Consider the following 19,558-nt stretch of genomic DNA (forward strand, 5'->3'; position numbering starts at 1 on the left):
TCGTAAGCAAACAGCTCAGACGATTGAGTGAATTTTGCATACAGCACATAACTAAACTAAGAATTCAACGTCATGCTTTTATTTTTTTAATCTTTTAAACTGCTTTATTGAGGAATAATTGACGTGTGAAAAACTACATATTTAATCTATAAACTGTAATGACCTTGAGGATAAGCATATACCTATGAGCCATCAGTGTAATCTATGTTATAAATGTATCCACCACGTGCAAAGGTGTCCTCTCTGCCCTCATGATTTATTATTAATGATGATGTGATTAAAACACCTAACATAAGCTCTACCTTCTTAGCACATTCTGGAGTGTATGGTACAGCATTGTTAACAGGCGCTGTGCTATCTATACCATAGGTCTCCCGCACTTACTCATCTTACATAAAACTGTCTGCACTTTTACCCATACCCCCCATTGCCCCCTTCCCTCAGGCCTGGCATCCACCAGTCTACTCTCTGCTTCTGTGGATTTGGCTATTCTAGATTCCTCATAGAAGTGAGATCATGCAGTGTCTATCTTCTGGATGTCCTGAATAAAGTCAGGCTTATTTCACTTAGCAAACTGAGTTCAAAAGCACATTTAAAGGACTGTACCCAATGACCAACTGGGATTTATTTCTGGGATACAAGGTTGGTTCAACACACGACTCAATCGACATGACAGACCACAGTCACGGAATGAAGGCTAGAAATTACATGATCAGTAGATACAGAGATAGCATTTCATAAAATTAAACACCCTGTCATGATAAAAACTCTTAACTGATAACATATAGAAGAAACTTACCTCAACAAAATAAAGGCATATATAAAAAGCCCATAGCTAACATTATAGTTGATGGAGGAAAACTGAGCTTCTCCTTCGAGACTGGGAACAGTGAGGATGGCTGCACCCACGACATCTGCTCAGCACAACCTAGAAGTGCTCGCCAGAGCGGCCAGGCAAGAAAAAGAAATAAAAGGCATCCAAATCAAAAAAGAAAAAATGGGGCACCTGGGTGGCTCAGTGGGTTAAAGCCTCTGCCTTCAGCTCAGGCCATGGTCTCAGGGTCCTGGGATCGAGCCCCACATCGGGCTCTCTGCTTAGCGGGGAGCCTGCTTCCTCCTCTCTCTCTCTGCCTGCCTCTCTGCCTACTTGTGATCTCTGTTTGTCAAATAAATGAATAAAATCTTAAAAAAAAAAAAAAAAGAAAGAAAAAGTAAAATTGTCTCTGTTTGCAGATTACATGATCTTGTGTGTAGAAAACCATAAAATATATGCAATATGTGTTAGAACTAATAGATAGGGGGGTGTCTGGGTGGCTCAGTTAGTTGGCTGTCAATTCTTGATTTTGCCTCAGGTCATGATGTCAGGGTCATAAAATCAAGCCCTGTGTCAGGCTGCAGGCTCAGCTAGGAGTCTGCTTCTCTTTTTCTGCCTCTACCCCGGCTCCTCCCTCCACTCGTGCTCTCTCTTTTTATCAAATAAACAAATATTTTTTTAAAAAGAAATAATCAACAAATTCAGTAAAGTTGCAGAATACAAAATCAATGTGCAAAAACCAGCTGCATTTCTTTATACTGATAATAAAATATCTGAGAAGGAAGTCAAAATAATCTCATTTACATTAGCATCAAAAAGAATAAAATATTAAAATATTATTAATATTATTATTAATAATTATTAATATTATTTTAGGAATAAACTTAACCAAGTAGGTGAATGACTCATTCATGGGAAACTATAAAACATGGGCGCCTGGGTGGCTCAGTGGGTTAAGCCTCTGCCTTCGGCTCAGGTCATGATCTCAGGGTCCTGTGATTGAGTCCCGCATCAGGCTCTGTGCTTGGTGGGGAGCCTGCTTTCACCTCTCTCTCTGCCTCTCTGCCTACTTGTGGTCTCTGTCTGTCAAATAAATGAATAAAATCTTTTAAAAAAAGAGAAACTATAAAACATGGATAAAAGAAATCTAAAAAGACACAAATAAATAGAAAGACATCCCATGTTCATGGGTTGGAAGAACTAATATTGTTAAAATGTCCATAATACCTGAAGCATGTGCCATTCCTATCAAAATCCCAGTGGCATCTTCTACAGAAACAAACAAACAAACAAAAAATCTAAAATTCATACAGAATCACAGGAGACCCCAAATAGCCAAAGAAATTTTAAGTGAGAAGAAGAAAGCTGGAGGCATCACACTTCCTTTTTTCAAAATGAATTACGATGCTCCATAATTAAAACAGTATGATACTGGCATTAAAAACAGACACACAGACCAGTAGAACAGAACTGAGCCCCAGAAATAAACACATGCGTATACGTACACGGTCAGCTGGTCTTTGATGAGTTTTCCGAGAATTCACTTTTGTTAATTTCATTGTGTTCTAGATTCAGAATAGCTATTTGGGAAGTATGGGATGGAAGCCCTATTAGTATATAATTTTTTGCCTTTTTAGTACTTCTGAGATTCTTAATCAGGAGTTAGTAAACACATCAACTATAGCACCATAGATGAGTATGAAAATATGCCCTAGCCTGTGGGTTCTCTACCGCACGGGGAAGAAGTGTGCGAAATCTTCAACAAACCTAACATGTACTTTAGAACAAGAAAATCTTATATTCATTTTATTATTTCAGACTTTTGCAGTTCGGTTTATACATAAGCCTATGTTTAGTGTTAAGAAGGAGATCTGTGTTTGGCACATCTTTGGGTTTTTGTTTTGTTTTGTTTTGTTGCTTCTTTTTCTTTTGCTTTTCTTCTTTTTTTCCTTTTCCTTAGTGACTAATCTATGAAGTAACTAGAAAAGTTAGAAATGCATGTAGGATTTAGACATATGAATGAAGCTAATCTCAATATCCTAATATAAAAACCACCCAGCCAAGAAAAATGGTGAATACTACTTTATATTAAAACAGTTTAACCAAAGGTCAGAATTAAATTTTAAATTACTTGGCAATGTCGAATGGCGGCTTTTTTGCATTATGGAGATGTTTATCAGAAGCTACGTTCTCAGGTAAGAATCTGCTTTGGCTTTAAAGAAAATGAGGAGAACCTTGAGCATAGTAGGGAGTGACAGACAATTCTAATTCCAGTCGAGTTCTGTCACCGTTCACTGTCCTGAGACTCCGCTCTGCATGGAAGATCTCATTTCGCTGTCAGTGCTTGGGATGTTTGGGCTGGAGAGAATGATCCTGTCAGTATGCTCCTCTGCTACAGTTCAGAGTAAATCATTCCAGCACATTCTCTCTGCTTTCCTTTTCTTCCCCTTCTCCTGATTCTCCCTGCTTTGGCAAATGGGTATGCAGGTGAGGGAGGTTCATTCTTCTTGGGTCATGAAGGGAAACCCAACCAGGGCTCATTTCCGCGCCCACAAATCCTAGGTCACTGTGATGGTATCAGTAGAACTAGCATTGGATGACATTCGGAAAATCTGAGTGCAGCTGAATGCTGTGATTTCTTCTTCTAGGAGAATGAATGCATGAGAATAAAGATTTTGGGAGACTGCTACTACTGTGTGTCCGGACTCCCCATATCTCTCCCGAACCATGCCAAGAACTGTGTGAAAATGGGGCTGGACATGTGTGAAGCTATAAAGTAAGTGAAGGCACCATAGGGTCCTTTTTAACTGTTTGAGAATCTCTAGGTATGATTCTCACTCCTGACTGTTTCTGTTTTTCTGATACTGAGATTAAAAACATTATTGAACCTTTAAATATAAGTGTGCAGAGACCCAAATACTGGTGTGTGAGTAACTCAGTCCAAAGTAAGACTTCTGTAAAATTTTTATTGTTATGGTTAACCTTGAAGTACAGTGAAACCGAGGGAGAAATCTGCGGGCACGGAGAGTTTGGGTTGTTTCCAAAGTGATTTTTTTTTTGCATTGAAATATCTTCTTTAATCTTAAGGAAAATCTCTGTGCTCTTACCATCTGACAAACAGTTTCTTTTTTTTCAAGTTTTTACTTAAATCCCAATTAGTTAACATATAGTATATTAGTTTCAGACGTGCAATTTAGCGGTTCAACACTTCCGTACAATTTCCGACAAACAATATGGCTACACTCAAGTTGTCGGGGAGAAGGTAGTTTTCATGACCAGATTGCAATTCAGTAAAATTCCAAAATTACTGCATCAAGTCAAAAATGCTCAGCTCTATAAATTTAGTTTCAGTTAATATACACAGAATATGTTTTCTATATCATATTTATAGTTTCTTTCATCATAATTCTGGAGAGGCTATCCTTATGTCAAACAATGTTACCATTGACAAGAACCAGATAAAAGTGTAAGATAAAAATTAATTTCTGTTACCAAGGCCATAATACACTTTTTAATAATGCCTGTGGTAGATTCCAGAATATTCTTAGTAATGGTAAAAGCTCTTATTTGATTATATGATTGAAAGGTTTTAGTGTATTGGGTTTTTTGATTGCCTATTTTAGTCAAGTGATTTTCCCATCTCCTGCGCACATTTTCAGTCTCAACGGGACAGGAATTATGTGGCTGATGCTCTGTTTCCTTGTCTCTGCTGTAGAGTCAATGGGGCTCCCAGTGGGAGAGCAGCGGTCAGGTTGTCACGTGTTTAGCCACTGTGGATGTGGGTCACGTGTGAAGTAAACTGAACAAGTTAGCAGGTGGCTTCCCCAGGCCCGTCCAGAGAGAAGCAGTGAAGCCCACACTGCCTGCTGTGGGTACTGGCGGTCCCAGTGCTACCGATCCTCTGGGTCGGCAGCAGTGATGACAGACCACTGTGGACAGATCAGTCTCGGGAGGCAAGGGAATTCAGTGGAATTGAGTTAAAACCAGAGATGGATGGATTAGTCAGTGTGGGAATCACCTTGTCCCTCCTGCTTCTTCCCCAAAGTAACTCATTTGTCTTCTCTGACATGAAAAACATTTTTACTTTGTTTCAGATGTAATTAACTATTTCCAACACTCTGGGTCTAGACAGTGTAAGTGAATCTAAATAGTGAAACTAAAGGTTTTCTCCAATTTATAACCTGCCCTTGGAGGCGATCTCCGTGTAGGTTTCCAACACCGGATGAAATGGGTTCTAGTGGGAGAAAGGGTTTTTCTAATGTACTTATTATGCGCATCAAAAATATATCAGATTACTGAAGCCTGATTCCTGCTTTCGGGCCAACTCTTTCCCAGTTCTGTTACGTTTCCATTATTCCAGCACATTGAAGAGCTTTTAGGAGGAAGGATACTCACCTTCTGCCCACTCATCAGTAATATATTTTCTGTTACATTTTTTTATCATGGTAACATAATACCTAACATAATTACTGCACCATAGCATTTTTACCTGTACAATTCAGTGGCATTAAGTACATTTAAAATACGTGCAACCTGCATCATGGTCCACTTCCAGGACCTTGTCATCAACTCAGACAGAAACTTCATCCTACTGAGCAGGAACTCCTCATTCCTCTCTCTCCCGAGCCCCTGGCAACCCCTTTTCTACTTTCTGCCTCTGCAAAGTTGACTTTTCTAGATGCCTCGGCGTGCGTGGAATCACACAGTATCTGTGGACTAGCGTTTGCCTGGTTTCACATAGCGGAATGTTTCCAAGATCCATCCACATTGTGGAATGTGTCAGGCCTTCATTCCTTTTAACGATGGAGTAATTAAGTCCATTATATGTGGATATACCACATTTTATTTATCACTCTGTGATGGATACTAATAGCTCATGTCCAGAATCTCAGCAGTGTTATCAGATTTGAGGAACTTTCCAGAACTCTTGCTTCTAACTAAACTTGAGCTTCAACTCAGGCAACGAACGGTTGGTGTGTCTCTCTGCTCTGCACTCACTGACCAAGGGCATCCATGTTCTCTCTCCGTTAAATTCACCTGCTCATAAACAAGTCAGGAAATGACAGATGCTGGCGAGGATGCGGAGAAAGGGGAACCCTCCTACACTGTTGGTGGGAATGCAAGCTGGTGCAGCCACTCTGGAAAAACAGCATGGAGGTTCCTCAAAATGTTGAAAATAGAACTGCCCTATGACCCAGCAATTGCACTATTGGGTATTTACCCTAAAGATACAAACGTAGTAATCCAAAGGGGCACGTGCACCCGAATGTTTATAGCAGCAATGTCCACAATCACCAAACTATGGAAAGAACCTAGATGTCCATCAACAGATGAATGGATCAAGAAGATGTGGTATATATACACAATGGAATACTATGCAGCCATCAAAAGAAATGAAATCTTGCCATTTGCGACAACATGGATGGAACTAGAGCGTATCATGCTTAGCAAAATAAGTCAAGCAGAGAAAGACAGCTATCATATGATCTCCCTGATATGAGGAAGTGGTGATGCAACATGGGGGCTTAAGTGGGTAGGAGAAGAATCAATGAAACAAGATGGGATTGGGAGGGAGACAAACCATAAGTGACTCTTAATCTCACAAAACAAACTGAGGGTTGCTGGGGGGAGGGGGTTTGGGAGAAGGGGGTGGGATTATGGACATTGGGGAGGGTATGTGCTTTGGTGAGTGCTGTGAAGTGTGTAAACCTGGTGATTCACAGACCTGTACCCCTGGGGATAAAAATATATGTTTATAAAAAATAAAAAATTATAAAAAAAATTTCACCTGCTCGGCTTCTGTGCATTTGACAAAGTGATCAGTATTAGGTTGTTTTCTGGCACCTTCCACAAAGGGCAGGAACATAGAGGGCATCTCAGCAAATGTTAGGAATTCTTTGTTCTTCTAACATACAAGGGCAAGTATTTCCATTCCCATGCATGAACCATAGGATGAGGATGAATATGAAAATTCTAATTTTTTAAGAGAGAAAGAGTACACTCAGACTTGGAATTTCGCCGGGTGATCTCAGTGTTTTCCTGGGAGCCGGGAACATGGATCCAGGAACGCTTGCTTATACTTTTCCTCCGTGTCAGGACCTCCCCACGCGTTCAGTACCTCATTCTCTGTCAGCTGAAGAACCACCACAGAGCACGTCAGCTGCGGTTTGGAACATTCCCAATGCTTAGAGAGGTTTCTTTTTTCCCGTCATGAAAATGTAAACTTCTCAACCGAGGAGGTAATAGGCAGAGTCCTGACTTTGTTAGTGATTAGGGTCCCTCCTCTTGAACTGGAATGATTGTCTTCTATGGTCACAAGCTTTGGCAACTATTGCGGTATTTTTGTAGAGCTCACACAGGTTGCATCCACATGCATTACAAGATGTGGTTAGTCAACTCATCTGAACCCTTAACCAACCCATTTTCCTAAAAAAAAAAAAAAAAAGACACAAAGGACATGGAGATGGTTTTAAAGAGGGTATTATGTGAAGCAAAATAAGACAGAGAAAGACAAATATATGATTTCACTCGTATATGGAATTTAAGAAATAAAACGTGAACATAGGAGAAAGGAAAGAAAAATAAGATAAAAACAGACAGGGAGGCAGACCATAAGAGAATCTTAATTCTAGGAAACAAACTGAGGGTTGCTGGAGGGGAGGTAGGTGGGGGATGGGGTAACTGGGTGATGGGCTTTAAGGAGGGGACATGCTGTGATGGGTACTGGATGAATGATGAATTCAACTGATGAATCACTGAATTCTACCTCTGAAACTAATAATACAGTATATAGGTTAACTAAATTGAATTTAAATAAAAGAAAATTTTAAGTCAAATCATTCACCATTTTGTTAAAATGGTCAAACATAAAGTGTGTCATCCAGCCTTCTTTCCTTCTTGACTTTCTACTGACCGTATTTGATCAACAGAAATGTCATGTGGTTGGAACCCTTCTCTCCGTAACAGAGGATCTTAAGAACAATTATGAGTTCAGTGTCCGATTTTTCAGGATCATTATCTCCCAAAGACAGAAGCACAGTAAAATCCTTCAGAAATGACCTGTGTCGATTAGTAAACTTATATCCAGTGTCCACGTTGCACCAGACCCTGAAGCCCCTGATAGTTATCCAGGTGTGTGTCTTCATGGGCTGCCTCTCAGAGAGCATATGTGGACACAAGCAGGGACAGCTGACTGGACTCAGCGGGGCCGGAGCACCAAGGAGGGGTGGCCTCATCAACCTGGGAGGAGGGGTCAGAAAGCCTTCGCAGAGGAGGTCATGCCTCCAGCCGCTGATGGAAAACCAGTACCAGCTGGCCAGGGGATGCCTGTGCCCTGGCAGGAGAGGGAGGCTCAGAGAGCGGCGCCATCTTGAACAAAGGCTGAGAGTTGAGGACCATATGGTGCCCAGGCAGCCATAACCTGATAGAGGACAGAGCAACAGGGGCAGACCTCCAGTGTCATGTTGAGACCCATCGTGAGGGCAAGAGGGAAGCGTTGGATGAGTCGCATGGGACCAAATAAGTTGTGATTTTTTGTGTGAGAAAAACAGAGCAGGATGACAGGGAAGGAGGAAGTGACGGGAGGAGAGAGAATGCGAGGGACGGGACAGCGCCGCGAGGGACGGGACAGCGCCGCGAGGGACGGGACAGCCCTGCAGACGTCCTTTCTTTTACCTTGTAGATCCATTTCTTCTTGTCACTTCTTACCACTTTCAGCATGCTCAAGTGATGCCACTGTGTCACTGAAGCATGACATCCATGCCCCTGGCATTCTGCTCGTGTCCTGCAGCCACACCTGGTAGCCTGCGCCCTGCTGGGTGGCCGTCAGTGCTCACTGCGCTCGCTTCCCTCCGCATGCGCCCTGGGGTAATTCTCTCCCTGTGCCTCGGGACACCTCCCTGTATCCTTCTGCAGTCAGAGTTCATTGATAAATACATTCAGCTGGCAGAAATAAATAAGCTTTTCCATAGTTCTTCATTTGTCTTTGTAAATGACTTACTGATCGAGTCCCAAAGTATTTTTAAAAATGATTGTTTTCAATTAGTTTCTTCTTAATGATATCTTCCTTACACATGATTAAAAGTTTTTAAAGAGGTTTGTTATTGTTTTTGTGGATGACTGTGCACAATGAAATGCTTTAAACTCATGGTTACTTTTTTTGAGAAATTCCTACTCAGGCTGATGTCATTAGGCTCACAAATACGGCGCCTGTCTCTTCTCAGCAGAAAGTATTCCCGGGGGACATGCATTGTGCTAAGTGCTAGAATCGTAGACGATGTCTCAGTCTGTTTCTGTCAATGTCACGTGACTCTAGTGTGACAATTCGCAGCAGGTGTCAGCAACTGATAGTTTTCTGATAATACACATTTGCTGAAAAAGTCAAAGCTACAGCTGAAATGTTGCATCAGCACCAACGGTCCGGCCTGACCTGGCAGTCGTAGCCAGGGCCACAGAGCTCTTGGTCTGGTCTGGAAGCAACCAGAAAGAAACGACCTTTCTCATGGCCTAGAGCAGCAATCTTCTGCCACAGGAGGGAGTCCTGACTGTTTCCAGCAGTCTGAAAAATTCTGAGTAACACAGTGCCCTGAAACCTGGCCAGGAGTCAGAGGAAGAGGAGGGTGTTTCCAGATGGTGATGCTTTTTTCCTTCTCTTCAGGAAAGTGAGGGACGCCACCGGAGTGGATATCAACATGCGCGTGGGAGTGCATTCTGGCAATGTCCTCTGCGGGGTGATTGGTCTGCAGAAGTGGCAGTATGACGTGTGGTCACATGATGTTACCTTGGCCAATCACATGGAAGCCGGAGGGGTCCCTGGGTAAGGCCAGTCTGGGTTTCCCTCTTCAAGCTGTGGGCAGGTTGAGGTGAGACACCCTGGGCGAGCGGATTGACAGCTGTCTGCCGGGTGTCTGATGGCTTCTGATGCCTCCATCAGCATCCCATGATCCTTGTCCAGCGGCCCCTCACATGAATTAGATTAACACGAACCCTCAAATCTCAAATCCACCACCCCATGATCCATGGTCAAAGACTCTGGCTATCAGATCGTGAATTACTTATATTTATTTGCAAGTGTGTGAATCGTGACTAGGGGAAAGGTGTTTTTTAATGCAGTGAGATGTGGCATTTCTCTATTATTGGTGACCTCTGAAGCCAATACTAGTGAAATGAGTGAATGGTACCGTCTCCCTCCTGTTAGAAGAGCATGGTTCAGACAAGAGAATTTTGATGGATGTGCTATAATTCGAAGAAACGTGGAAGCAAGCACTGAGAAAGAAAATCCATACTTTAATACACATCAGCACACTCCCTAAAATGCCTTTGGCCTGTGTTTCAAAAAAAAATAGGGTCTCACGTGAAACTTCCATATAATTTTTATTTCCCATAATTTCTTTTTTATTCGCCATACTCACCACACCCACTGTGCAGGTTTCTGTGAGTGCAGAAAAGCTGGAAATGTTAGTATCCTGTGACCTCTGCCAGCATCTTTCCAAAGCCCTGTTTAATAAAATATAAACCTGTATTACAGTCCATTTTACCAAGAACATAGAGCCTTTCTTTGGGGGAGAAGAAATTATTTCTAAATTCACAAGTAAATAGAAAAACCTTCATGTTTATCCTTCCCTATCTTGACCGTGGTTTTTAAATGGCATTTCAGACGTGTTCACATTTCTTCTGTCACTCTGGAGCACTTGAATGGCGCTTACAAAGTGGAGGAAGGGGACGGTGACATCAGAGACCCGTATTTAAAACAGCACCTGGTGAAAACCTACTTTGTCATCAACCCCAAGGTCAGTGTTGTCGTAAAGAGTCTATAATTAACTTGTGACTTCTGTGATGAAGTTAGAAAGGGGCCAATTACTGACCCAGATAAGTGTTTTTAGTCAAGAATCTGTTGAATGCTTCGCTGGTCTTTGTCCCTAAAATGACTTTAAATGCATCGCAGTTTGATTATGGCACATGTTTTATAATCATAGACGGAAATATTGACTAAAGGAACAGTTGAAAAGAATTGCTTGCTCCTATGGTAAGGTTACTCTCTGTGTGTTGGGTTATCAGTGTTAGTGAATGTGTACGTTAGTCCCCAATGCTTCTGGAAGTCTCTCCGTGTGCCCACCCTGGCAACTGAGAAACGACAGATGATAAAAGTCTGATGAGATGAAGTAGGATGAACATAGACAAAGAAGGAAAGGAAGAAACTTCTAGAAGATTAACCACAAAGTGTCATTGGGCAGACAGGGTTCACTTGGAGGCAGTAAACTCCTCGTTACCTGGAAGGCTCCCCAGGCCACCCCGAGAGTTCGGAGCTGTCTCGTGCTCTGTTCCCCCCAGAGGTCAGGCCCAAGCAAGGGCTTCCAGCTCTTCTTTCTCGTCACCCTTCTCAAATTCCTGCCAAATGAGTGCGACTGCTATTTACAGATTAAGAATCTGAAGCTCCCGGGGGTTATGTAACTTCCCCAAATCGCACAGCTGGTAAACAGTGCAGTCTATCAGCAAGAAACACCTCCGAGCTATCAAAGCCAGTCTCTCAGGATCCACAAGGTCAAGGGCATGGGTGCTCCCTGGCGGTAGCCTCCCTGGAACTCCAGGTTCGCCTCTGGAGACACACGTCCGGCTCACCGGGTAGCTGATCTGGAGACAGACGTGTGTCAGTCAGGAAGAACTGTGGAGGGAGGAGGCCCAAAAAAATGTGTACAGAGAACCTTGTGTTCCGGCAGGGAACACCCGGACGTGGACCCGTATGAGCATTCCGTACCAGAACACAGCCCAGCCTCTAGCACCTGCCGCTCTAGGAAACCACAGTCGTCAAGAAAAGTTGAAACAGAGCAGCCTATCTTGCTTAAGAATTTGCTTTGTAAAAATGCCCATTAAAATGGCTGTTATTTTTTCCTAAGTTTAAACTACAGCTGTCTTTTATTCTCTGGGGAAAAAAAAAATCACTCCACTCAGAGAGCTTGTAACACTGGAAACCAGTGTCCCTGAAGGAGGGGGGGGCGCCAGAAGCCGTGGGGGGCGAGGGGGCAGCACGCGAGGAACGCGGGCGTCGGGGCATGGGAGCAGGCAGGAGACGTCGGCCCCTTTGTGTGCGGGGGTAATGCTTTGTTTCTCACCCCAAGGGAGAGCGAAGGAGTCCTCACCTCTTCAGACCTCGCCACACTCTCGATGGAGCCAAGATGAGGGCCTCCGTGCGCATGACCCGGTACCTGGAGTCCTGGGGAGCAGCCAAGCCCTTCGCACACCTGCATCACCGAGACAGCATGACCACAGAAAACGGCAAGATCAGCACCACGGTACGCTCCCCCCGGGGCCCGCAGCGCAGAGTGCCAGCCCCTCGGCCCCCAGCACGAAAGGCAGGCCTCTCCTGCCCAAGTAACGTAGGTCTGTAAAGAAGCAAGCTTTCCCCTTCCCCTTGGGGAGGCCCCTGCAGACAGCTGTTTGGGTGTGAATGAGCGCCAGGCTCACGTGGCTGAGGGTTTGAACCAGCATGATTTTGCATGAGAACTTTATAACCCAGGACCATTTTATTTATTTGTTATTTCATTCAGTTCTTAGCAACTGAATACAGTTGAACTTCTTTCTTTTTTGTTGTTGTTGTTGTGGCATTTTGTTTGTTTGCATTCATGAAGTAGAAAGTCTAGGCATCCTAACCAAGGAGCTGATGAAGGCGTGATGCCCTTGTGGGTTGAATCAGCTCCAGATTCTTTTCATGGTGGGCACGTTCAAGTCGTGTCCGTGGCAGTGAGTGCTCTGTTGTGTAGCTCCTTACCTACGACACTCTAGCTTCCACCGGCTCATCAAGTGCCAACGCTCCTTCCAGCAGGGACACTTTCAGTAAGACAGCTGCAAGGCAGATAGAAAATACAAAGACCCACAGGGGGCCGGAAGAGTAACTATGGCGAAGCACTTAGAATAATCCCAAAAGCATTGTTAGATTTTTAAAACTATCTCTGAGTAAAAATTCATGTATAATGGCGTTAATTGTACTAAGGAGGCAGTTGAGACAAAAAAGACGGTGGAATGTTACCTAGTCCTCATCGGCTGATGAGAAAGACGCATGAGATTGTCCGTTGAAAGCGAACTTTTCCAATTCCTCCCGGCAGCCCACGGTGATGACATCCAAGCCCCCAGACCCATATTCTTGTTTTAACTTCGTTAGATCTCTCCTCTCAGCTTCCCTGTGTTTTTTCCCAGCTAAAAAGTAAATGTGATATGACGGAAGACCATATCCCTTGGTCGACCAGAAAGCCCACCAAGACAGGTCCGGGAGCAGTTGGCCGTCTGTTGGGAAGTGTGAGGCCATGAGTAGCAAACAAGTAAACGGATACTTCACTGACTGGGTCACCCAGGCGCCCCCGAGGAGAGGGTGTCTTAAGAAAATCCCAAGGCTTTGTTTAGTACAAGAAGCCCCTACAACTGTTACTCGTCTGTGTCCTGTGCTCACTTTGAGAAGGACCCCAGCGTCATTCTTATTAATACGTTCCAGGGTCAAAGAGAGTCTTTGCCAATTTAGTCATTTCTCTTCCTTACTGCCTTCCCCGGAACCGAACTGACTCTTGACTGAGCGTTGATGGAGCTGGTGAATAACGCGTGACTTCATCTTATGTGATACGGGCCCGCGTCGGTGGCTCATACACTTCCTGTAAGGAGACCCAGAGTCCAGTTATTCTTTAAAAAATACCTTCCCTTTCACCAGGCTACATACAGCCCCTAATGTGACGCGGGAGATGAACCAGCGAAGGAAAGTGTCTTTGGGGCCACTTGGAGCAGCTTTGTTTCAACTTTAAATTCCACCACAAATGGATACAAGTGGATCTTCTGGGGTTTTCTTAAGGAGCACTTGCTGGCATGTCCCCCACTGATAACCCTGATCAGCGTCTCTGTCTCTGTCCCTTTTCTGCAGCTGCCCCACTCACCTGCGGTTTTGTTCTTTTCGATCAGTGAGTCGTGGTTTTGCACACTTAATCGAGGGCGGTGGTTTCTTAGCAGCCCAACTCAGGGCTAATGCTTGTGGTGCTGTTCGTGTTTTAAGGCACTTTTTAATATTAGTCTGATGCCAGACAGGATGGTCTGCTGTGTACAGTCACTAACAGTTACTTGCAAGGCCCTTGTTTGAAATCGTAGCTGCGAATATCAGAATGTCAGCTTTAAAACAACCCTGGGATTTCCTACATCCGGGCTTAGAGATGACACCAACTTTCTGAGTATCAACTGAGGGTTTCCTCTTTCTCCCATTTATAATTAAGCTACTCTTCTCCATGGGGTAATTGTTACATAAATGATGTTTTCCATAATAAAAGGAAAAATAATGTTACACGTGATTATCACTGCAATGTCATTCTCTAAAATATGTATTTAGAAACTAATAATTTTTTGTGTTTGTTTGTTTTTTGAAATAGGATGTGCCAATGGGCCAGCATAATTTTCAGAATCGCACCTTGAGGTATGGTATTTATTGTACTTTCTTATTTTTAAAGGCTTTTTAAAAAAATTTATTTCTGAAAGTGATTATCATCAATTAGAGTAACTTGGAAGGTCATTTCTTCTAAAAAGAGCAGCTCCTTGCGAAATGCTCAATGAGATTGTTTTCAGCTTCTAAAAATATAATTATCAGTATCATGTTATTGGTTTAAAAGAGGGAAAGGGAAAACACCACCAGGTAGTAAGCACATTAGAACTTTAAATAGTTTTTCCTAAAAATGACTATTCTTAATATGTGGTAAAAAAAAACCTGAATTTTCTTAAAATGAGTATGTTGCTTCAAATTACATTGTGTGTGTGTGTGTGTGTGTGTGTGTGTGTGTAGTCCTAGAGATAAAAGCAAGATAGGTCTGGCCTTTCTATAGTGGGAAGGCCTGACAACATGCTCATAAAAAGAGAAAAGCTGGGGCGCCTGGGTGGCTCAGTGGGTTAAGCCGCTGCCTTCGGCTCAGGTCATGATCTCAGGGTCCTGGGATCGAGTCCCACATCGGGCTCTCTGCTCATGGAGAGCCTACTTCCTCCTCTCTCTCTTTCTCTCTGCCTGCCTCTCTGCCTACTTGTGATCTCTCTCTGTCAAATAAATAAATAAAATCTTTAAAAAAAAAGAGAGAGAAAAGCTTCACACAGTGTCTGCAGGTCCCCTGTCACCCCCAGCCACAGAATGACTGGCACTAGCCCTTTTTAATGCTCCTCTGGCTCTTGGGTTAGAGTCCGTATTGGTTGGGGAGTTAAGTATTTCTTATTGAAGTCATTAAGACAATTACTGAAAACCCTAAACGTAAGTCAGCCTTTCTTTTCCCACAGAGAAATGAGTTTATTCTGTAGAAAATGCATTGTATGCAAGTATAATCAAACACAGATTGTCATTTGCCATATCCTTGCAAATAGCACACCTTATTCCAGAATCTTCTGTGTGACTTCATTTGTTTTAATGAGTTCTAATTCATATTTTGTGTCACATTTGAAATTTCAATATTGAGATACAGTACTTAGAGTCCTATGTTATGAGGGGGCTTTGGAAGCATTAAGTGGCACATTAAAGAGAACTTATGCTAATTTAGGAGCGTGGTGGACCCTGCAAGATGCCTTGAGAAGGTGTGACTCTTCTAGCCAATAAGCCACTGGCACATCCGCAAGAGACCGGCCACGGAAATTCCATAGGCATCTTTTCACTTTGTGTTCCTCACTTCTTCAGTTCTCCATCTCATCCTCTCTGGGATCTGCTTCAAGGGTCTATTTACCGAAATGAGCGTGGGGTCGCCTTGCCGAGGGCCCATGTGATGTGGGCAGCGGCCTTCCAGGCTGACTGATGTGTGGAAGACAATGACAATAAGCTGTCACCTGGGTCCGTATCAGGCACGCGGAAAGCCTCACGCCATCCCTACAGGTCACTCCAGCGTAGACGCTGTGCTGTGAGGCACGAGGGGTCGGGAGAATGCCCATGGGCACACGGCTGGCAGAGGCGAGGCCCAGATTTGTGCCCTGGGCTTGGAACCCGCTTTCCAGGGTCCTGTCCTGCCGACCTTGCTGGGAGCCTCTTCCATGTCAGTTCCATGATTCCATGTTCCTCTGATGCCTGGATCAGTGGCGGCCCCAGGGTCTTGTGGAGAGAGCACCACCTCCAAATCATACCCACTGGGGCTGTCCTCACACGTCCTGGTGTCCCCCCGTGGCCTGGGTTGTAAAACCTTCATGAGCCTGCAGCCTGGCCGTTGAGCCTGCTTGTCCTGGGATGGAACATTCTCTGGGATTATCCCAACCTCCTCCCCACATCCTCGGATACAGTAGTCCGGGCATGGGAGTGGGGCAGGTCAGGGAAGGGGCTCAGGAGGACCAATGGGAGGACAGCGGAAAGCAGGTGGCCCAGCGGCAGGAACACGGGCAGGACAGCCAGAAACACCTGACGTCCGAGGACTAAAACCCGAGCTGGCAAATTACGAGTTCCCAGGGTAGATTATCGGCCCCGGGGGTGTGCTGTCATTCACCACAGCAGAGATCCCAAAATGACAGAGACAAGGAACCGCTGTGTTAGAATTGTTTTCCAGATACTAAACAGTCGACGTGTACTAACACGCACACGGGCTGCTCCGTGCACCGCTCGCAGAGCTGAGTCCCGGGCGGGCGTCGCGTGAACTAATCCTACAACAGACTCACGGAGGCAATGCTCTGCGGGGCCCCGGGCACACCTCGGAAGGGTTAGGTTTTCCTGGGAGCCCCCAGGGACCTACACTCTTCTCCGATTTGGCCAGACTTTGTGAGAAAGCAAGCCACCAGCTGCCGTCCGCAAACTCGAGAGTGGGCAGGGGCCGCTGCACAGGACACGAGGGAGCTCCTCGCCTCCAAGTGAGAATGAACCATCCTAGACGATCGCTAAGTTAACGTGCTTTTTTAAAAAAAGAGGGGTTTTCAAAATGAATGTGCCTTCTTCCAAGCCTTAGAATCTTCCACCCCTCTCCGTTGGGTTCGCTCGTAGCCGGAGGATCGGGCCATTGAACCCGGAATGCCCGGCGCCCGTTTCTAGAAAGAAGGAGCTCAGGGCACCAGCCTGCCAGCGGGGCCAGGGTGATGGGGAGGCCCGGCCGTCTCGCTCACGGTACTCTCGGGAGATTTAATTACAGATAAATGTGACCTGGCTGTTCTCGTCTGCATCTAGAGGCGGTTCTGAAACCAGAACAGTTACTGCCACGTCAGGGTAGGAGGCCTGTCGGATGAGTGATTGCCCCCCACCCCCACCCCGGGGAGCGCAGGGAAGCCGAGGGCTCGCCTCACACTGGACCACGAGACTCACAGGGGCGCAATTCTGATGCCCGCTGGGCCGGGCCAGCTTCGTGGGGCTCCCGTGTGCTTTTCCTGTACAATTTTAATGTACAATTTTTAAAAATAGGGATTATTTTTAATTTTCTCCTTTATATCATTCTCATGTGCATGGTCATATGAACCTTGGAGAGCTCATGCTTTCGGCCTAATTTATTAACAAGGCATCTTTTATTATAGCTGAAGATTATTTTCTCCTAAGAGTAACTGAGTGTCTGTAGATACATGTATGGTCTCCTATGACGAGTGCTTTCAAATACTGAGGAAGCTTTAAATGCGTACAATGAAGCTTTGAGATGCCTCAGAGAAGACTGTTGTTCTGCAAATTCTTGAAAATTGACCAAGGGAAACACGAACAAGGAGCAACTGTTTATTTTTCAACCAGCCCAGATTTTTGCAGGGGAATTCCAAAGCCAGTGTGCTCTGTCGTAAAGTAAGTTTTACGAAGGCAACAGGTCAAGAGCTAATGCATCTCTTCGGACACAAAGTTCTTTTATCACAAACACCGAGAACACATCTCCAGCTGCTTTTTAACGCCAGGTGTCATTTCGGTCTCAGTGACGACACTGTGAGGCAACACTTCACTGTACCCGTCACCAGCTCTAGTCCCTTTGCTCAGTCCCCAGAGAGGCTGGTTGTCAGTGGAGGAAAGCCTGCGTCTCGGCTCTCGCTTCCTTCCTGCTTTTTTTGTCCGTGGACAGAATGGAACGGGGGTTTCGGCATCATAGAAAAACAGACTTCATATTTGCCTTAGTCACCTTCTCTCTCGTAATGTCTCCCTTTTCATACAGAACCAAGTCCCAAAAGAAGAGATTTGAAGAAGAATTAAATGAAAGGATGATCCAAGCAATTGATGGGATTAATGCCCAAAAGTGAGTACCTCATGATCTTAAATGATCATACTTTTTTTTTTTTATTTCAAACCCTGTTATTTGAAAACCGTCTCATATTTTCCACGAATTTCACCACAAACTCTGTGATACTTGCTGTGACAAAGCCATGCTTTTAGAAGCCATCGCTCCATTCACCGCAATTGTCCTTAATAATGGCTTTTGGTCATTAGAAAATGTTTCATTCCTGCCTAAGAAATACTCTCCAAGTAGATTACTAAAAAAACAGCATGAGATATAAACACAGAGGAGAAAATCATAGCAAACTATGTTCAGTAAGTAACACTTTTTAAAGATCAGTAAGAAGGCCACGTGGGAAAATCTGAGTTGTTAATATGCGACACTCTCTATTCAAAATGCACTTCTACCCATGCACAATCTGGGAACATGGACACACCTGGGTTCTAGGTTGTTGAAGAAAGGTTACGAGCATTAGAATCTGAATTCAGGGCAGCAGCGGGAGGAAGAAAGAGTCCTTGGGGGACAAAATATCATTTAGTCTATGAGCTCGTGAAGTCTGTGAATGTCTCTTCAGTCTATGAATTGCTATTGTGGTCTTAAATGGTCCAGGAGGTGTGGAGCTGGGGGTGGGGAATTAAACAAGGTGTTAACTTTCACAGCCTGGTTGGACTTAATGACTACATCCGCTGGCCTTGAATTCTCCTTAGGTCCATGTGTCATGGCTGAGCTCCTGGAGGGCAGCAGATAGATGACCGTGTGGTGCCTGGTGCCATTAGACACTCAGTGAGGGTTTGTTAATTTAAATTGTAGCGAACACATCAGTAGGTCCAAAAGAAAGGCCTTAATGAAAAAGTTTCCATCCTACGGAAACCAGACTATGTGATTTTTATCACGAAAGTTGACTCATGAAAAGTAAGAATGATTTTCACTTGAACTCCCTGCTTCCAAAATGATGTTACACAGCTTTGAAAAATATGTACCTTTTCTAGAGTGTTCCTTCTAAGCAGCCATTTTGGACTACTTACATGGCTGATGAAAGAACCGCACAAGTGTAGGTTGGTGTATGTGGTGCGTGTGTGTGAGATTGTATACGTGCACAACCGAGTGTCTGGGCGGGGCCCGAAATGCAATTCACATGTGCTGGCAGGTTGAAGCAACACCTCTCTGAGCCCCTTTGCATGCCCCAAGTAGAGAAGGCCTTCCACCTGTCATGGTGCAGGACACACCAGCAGCGCCCAGAGAAATGCTCTGCTTTGCTGGGCCCTAAAAGCAATATGAAAATCAACCTCCTCTCTGCCCCACTGGAAACCTCAACACATCACAACCCAAGAAACCTGCTTACCTGGAGTTGGCTGGCAGCCAAAACCTAGGGGGATGTCTGAGGGCATGTGGATGGGTGGCAGGGTATGTTCACTCAGCCGGAGGAAATCACACCTCCTACTTGGGACCCCCCAGAGGAAGACACAGCATCAGAAGAAAGGCAACACCTTGTTCCTGACGAAGTTAGCAGATTACAGTAATTATGTTAATAATAGAAAGCCCGTGCATGAAGTCAGACTCAGCACGCCTTCCTGTAGGACCTCTACCTGCTTCAAAGACCTTT

At 44.5% G+C, this 19,558-nt stretch overlaps 1 protein-coding gene across 1 annotated transcript in view; it reads left to right on the forward strand.

Annotated features, from left to right (window-relative positions):
* Positions 1-19,558, forward strand: part of ADCY2 (adenylate cyclase 2) — a 413,634-nt gene that overhangs the window by 291,217 nt on the left and 102,859 nt on the right. The window contains exons 7-12 of the mRNA XM_059416859.1: positions 3,463-3,590; positions 9,471-9,629; positions 10,470-10,602; positions 11,929-12,102; positions 14,209-14,252; positions 17,896-17,976. Coding sequence (XP_059272842.1) covers positions 3,463-3,590; positions 9,471-9,629; positions 10,470-10,602; positions 11,929-12,102; positions 14,209-14,252; positions 17,896-17,976 — 719 coding nt within the window. The remainder of the gene's footprint in view (positions 1-3,462; positions 3,591-9,470; positions 9,630-10,469; positions 10,603-11,928; positions 12,103-14,208; positions 14,253-17,895; positions 17,977-19,558) is intronic.

The sequence above is a fragment of the Mustela nigripes genome, chromosome 12 (genome assembly GCF_022355385.1).
Source record: "Mustela nigripes isolate SB6536 chromosome 12, MUSNIG.SB6536, whole genome shotgun sequence".
In the NCBI taxonomy this organism is placed as follows: Eukaryota; Metazoa; Chordata; class Mammalia; order Carnivora; family Mustelidae; genus Mustela; species Mustela nigripes.